We start from the raw sequence: 4,663 nt of genomic DNA, 5'->3' as shown, positions 1-4,663 counted from the left end.
GAGAGAAAAAAACAGCCATATGGTCATTTAAAAACTGCTTATGAGCTCATAATATATCTTAATAAAAGAAGATATAGATGTATTTAATAGTAGACCTGCAGGTGGATCAGAACACCATTAGGGTCACGTGTAAAGAAGGACAGGTCTCTAATGATCGATCAGCCTCTCTGATATTCTGATATAGAGGTCACGTGGAGGGCGTGAAGGGTCGACGCCCCTGATCCCAGAAAACTCCACATTTCACCTCAAATCTTAATGAGTTATTAATGAATGTATTCCGGACTAAAACACAACTCCAGATAAGTTGGATCATCTTTACGCACGGCGTCACCTCGCTCCTTAAACGTGCGTCACCGTGATGTGCGCTCTCATTGTTCGATCCTAAATATGTGTGCGAGGTTGTGCGTGAGAGCGCGCCCCGGGGAGAGACGCCGCCGCCGCCGCCGCTGAGAGAGAGAAGGGGGAGAAGGAGGGAGAGGGACAGTAGGGGAGGCAGCGAGAGAGAGAAGAGGAAGCACGACTCGCTTATCGCGTCACTCCGGGTCGAGGCGTTGAGCAGGAAGCAGCCTTTTCCTCTCTGGATTGTCGCAGTGGGAACAAAAAAGAACACAACAATCCCAGTCTTTTGCTCAATGCACCCCTCGGCACAGAACACGCGGAAGCCGGTCAGAAGGAAAAATGCCTCCTCCGGTAGAGCTCGCCGTGCTGCTGCTGCTCGGCGTCCTGGCGCTGGAGACGCGCCTCGGTGCCATCGGCGCGCTCCACGTCCAACAGGCGTTCGCGTGCCCGAACCGCACCAATAACTTCGCGGTGGACCCGGTGTCCCGGCGGGTCTACCTGGCCACCGTCAACACCGTCTACCAGCTGAACGGCACCCTGCAGGCGGAGGTGGAGCAGAGGACCGGCCCCGTGGAGGACAACCTGTTGTGCCACGCGCCCCAGCTGCCCCAGGCGCCGTGCGAGCACCCCAAGTCCCTCACCGACAACCACAACAAGCTGCTGAAGCTGGACCGGCAGCAGGGGGTCGTGGTGGTGTGCGGGTCCGTGTACCAGGGCTTCTGCGAGCTCCGCAAGATGGGGAACATCTCGGAGATCGCGGTGGAGTTCCCGCACCAGGGCGAGAAGACGGTCTTCCCCAGCATGCTCAACATCGCCGCGAACCACCCGAACGCGTCCACGGTGGGGCTCATCTTCCGGAGCCACGGGGGGAACACCCGGCTCCTGGTCGGGGCCACCTACACCGGCGCCGGGACCCAGTTCTTCCCCAGGAACCACAGCAAGGAGGACCTGCGCTTCGAGAACACGCCGGAGATCGCCATCCGCTCCCTGAATATCCAGGACCTGTCGCGGCTCTTCACCTACGACATCAACCCGTCCGAGGACAACGTGTTCAAGATCAAGCAGGACGTGAAGACCAAGAACAAGCTGAACTTCGTGCACGCGTTCGCGCACAAGGCGTACTCCTACATCGCGTTCAACAACGACGCCAAGATGGGCCACAAGGAGAGCCTGCCCAACAGCATCCTGGCGCGGATCTGCCTGGACACGGAGAGCCCGCGGAAGCCCAGCGGGCCGGAGAGCCGCAAGCTCACGGAGTCCTACATCCAGATGCCGCTGCAGTGCGGCTCCAACGGGAACATCTACAACCGGCTGCTGTCCGTCTACCCGGCGGAGATCCGCGCGCACGGCGGGCTGGTCTCCGAGCCGTACCTGTTCGGCGTGTTCGCCAAGGCGGACCGGAAGTCGGCGCTGTGCGCGTTCAAGTTCGGCGACATCGACGAGGGGATCCGGCAGGGCCGCAGGAACTGCTCCAACTCGCCCAGCAGCAGCGACGTGCAGGTGCTGGACAGCGTGATCCAGGGCTCCGGGGCCACCTGCGTCCACAAGGGGAACCTGGTGGTGAGCGCCGCGCCCCCCCTTCCGATCTCTCCGCTCACCAAAGTGTAGAAAACAAACCTGACACCAGATCAGTTTAAGGTCACCATCAAGGGAAAAAACTCTGGAATGGGGCTTTATTAGTATGATTTAATTTCATGTTTTTGATTTTATTATTATCCTTTTCTAGTAACTCTTCTTCTTGACTTAATTACACTTTAATCCCAATTTATTTATGAATGTCCATGACGTCATGAATGTCATAAAGTAGGAATAATAATCTCCTGACAGCTCCCAGTTATCTCAGGTCACTGGAAAGACGCTGGAGAGCCAATAATGCTGGGGTTGTGGGAAAGGGTGAGACCCCCCCCCCCCCAGACCCCCCCATCCCACCCAGCAGCTCCTCCTCTGATGAAATATGAAAAGAGTGAGAGGGGAACTTTGTTTATTTAAGTTTTTCTCCCACTTGAACCTCTGACAGTCTTTCTCCTTCAGATGGAGTCCACAAATAGAATGTTAGTGAATAAAAAGCCTCTTTTGTTATCGAACACACGGTCAGATATTATCTCCCCCCCCCTCCTCTCCGCCAAAACAAGATGTTTGCCCTGAAGGGAATGTTTGTGTGTGTGAGACGATTAAAAAAAAAATGGCCTGAGAGAGTTTCATCAGAATGCGGTGAAATTCTTTTCACTAGTTGTTGTGACAGATCTGAGGTCAGAGGAGCCGGGACCAGTGGTCACCCGTCTGTAGGTCACAGAGTCGGGCCTTAACGCCGGCTCTGTCTTCCCCCCCCCCCTTTACTCCTCCCATGACCGTTTTTATCTCAGTTGGCCCTTGGGGGCCCTTTCTTGAAATAGACGACTAATCAAAGTGGTTGAGACGTGGTCTTGTAGTCGCTCATCATCGAGTTACAGTCGAGACATTGTGAGAGAACGGGCCGATTCCCTCGAAAAAAGGCCCACGAGCAAACATTTCAAACAAACTGTCTGCAAAAACTACTACAGAATGAAGCTTGTCTCTTCTTCTGGAGTCTCACGCTGGCGTTGCCATGGCATGTGAGGGTTTTTTTTTTTTGTAGTCTGCAGTCTGAAGGCCGGCACCGACGGGGGGAAGCTAGACACAATCCACGATAAGAGAGTCAGAGAGACAAGGCCGAGAGCCGGTTTCGGGGCCCGTGGGAAACCACTCTACAAATATCCACTGTGCTTAATTCCTTCTTCTTCTTCTTTCTTTCTTTTTTTTCTTCTCTTTGCCTTCGCGTGCTCTGAAAATATTCCAGAGAATTCCCAACAGATCCCCGGCGCTCATCGAAGCGTGGCACTAATGTTTTATCATCGCCTGCCGAGGATTTGACCAAAGCGGAGTCTTATGAGTGTTGAAGACTCTTGTGGGCCCCTTTCAAGTCTTCTCAGAAGTCTTTAAAATAAGAAATGTGATTCAGGAGAATGAGCAGGGCGGTGTTGTGATGGCCGCCATCGTCTTTCATCATCTTTCTCTCTCTCTCTCTTTCTCTATAATGATGCATCGATCCCGTCCTCAGCTGCAGCCCGAGCAGCTGGACTGCGGCGCCGCCCACCTGCAGCACCCCCTGGCCCTGCGGAGGTCCCTGAAGGCCGCCCCCCTGGTGGAGTACTCGGGCCTCACCTCGGTGTCGGTGGACTACGTGCACGATCACACCGTGGTCTTCCTGGGAACCGGCAACGGGCGGCTTCGTAAGGTGAGAACCCAACACACACACACACACACACACACTGTCAAAAACTACAAGTCTCGAGTCTTTGGACCCTCAAATTGAGACCAAAGTGACTTCCAATAAGTGCCTTCAACCATTGAGGGTACAACCCCAGAAGAGCTAGAGGTGTGTAGACTTCCTGCCTTCCGGGTGTCGATGATGGACTCCTTCCACGGTTTTGGGAGCCGGGACTGCAGACCAGCTGCAATGGTCTAGGACCTGAGATGACTGCAACCTGGACCAGTACCTGTTCTGCCTTCTGGGTTACAAGGGGGATCGTATCGTCCTGATGTTGTGCAACACGTATCTGCATGGATCGGGTTGTTGCAGAAATGTCGGCGGGAAGAGATGGTCAACCCGTTCGACCAATCGTAGTTGTTGGACGATTCTGTTGTCATTTAAAGTAACCTTTTCTCCTGCAAATCGATTGGATTTGAATCGATCGGTGGGCCACTTTTATTTAATATATGTTCACATCTTTGGGCTCGGAGAAGGTGACCTTGAGAAGGGAGTCCTTTTCAAGTCCAAATTAAGTCACGAGTCAAGGTGTTGAAGTCCACGTCTTCTTATGATTGGATCAAAGTCAAAGTCCTTCACTTTGTCTGCCGAGTCCTAACACTCCACACCTCCGTCACCAGAGCTTTCACTCGTGGTTGAGTGAAGGACGGAGGGTCCTAAAAACGAACACAACCCCAGAAGGTCCCCACCGATCGCACTTAATGTCTATTTGTATGATATCAATATATATTAATATATATTAAGAAGGTCAGAAAAGGACTTGAGAAGGAAGTTTCAAGTCCAAGTGAAGCCACAAGTCATTCGGTGTTGAAGTCCACGTCAAGTTCTAACGTCTTTCCATTTCGTCCAAAGTCAAAGTCGCCTGAGTCCAAGTCGCTGAGCTAAAACATCCACACCTCCGTCACCAGAGCTTTTATTAGTGGTGGAGTGAAGAACGGAGCTTTTTATAAAAACACCTCAGCTGCTCCTGATCGGATTTAATATCTTTTAATGTCAGTTAGTTTGCCCTTCAGCCTGGAAACGACTCAAACAGTCACA

General features: G+C 52.8%; 1 protein-coding gene across 1 annotated transcript in view; it reads left to right on the top strand.

Annotated features, from left to right (window-relative positions):
• Positions 1-514: 514 nt before the first annotated feature.
• plxnd1 (plexin D1) overlaps positions 515-4,663 on the top strand; it is a 68,032-nt gene continuing 63,883 nt past the window's right edge. Inside the window, exons 1-2 of the mRNA XM_084015439.1 lie at positions 515-1,899; positions 3,416-3,592. Coding sequence (XP_083871565.1) covers positions 679-1,899; positions 3,416-3,592 — 1,398 coding nt within the window. The 5' untranslated portion in view covers positions 515-678. The remainder of the gene's footprint in view (positions 1,900-3,415; positions 3,593-4,663) is intronic.

This window comes from Eutrigla gurnardus (assembly GCF_963514095.1).
Source record: "Eutrigla gurnardus genome assembly, chromosome: 8".
In the NCBI taxonomy this organism is placed as follows: Eukaryota; Metazoa; Chordata; class Actinopteri; order Perciformes; family Triglidae; genus Eutrigla; species Eutrigla gurnardus.
Note: the sequence above shows the minus strand (reverse complement) of the source record. Positions and strands in the feature narration are given on the sequence as shown.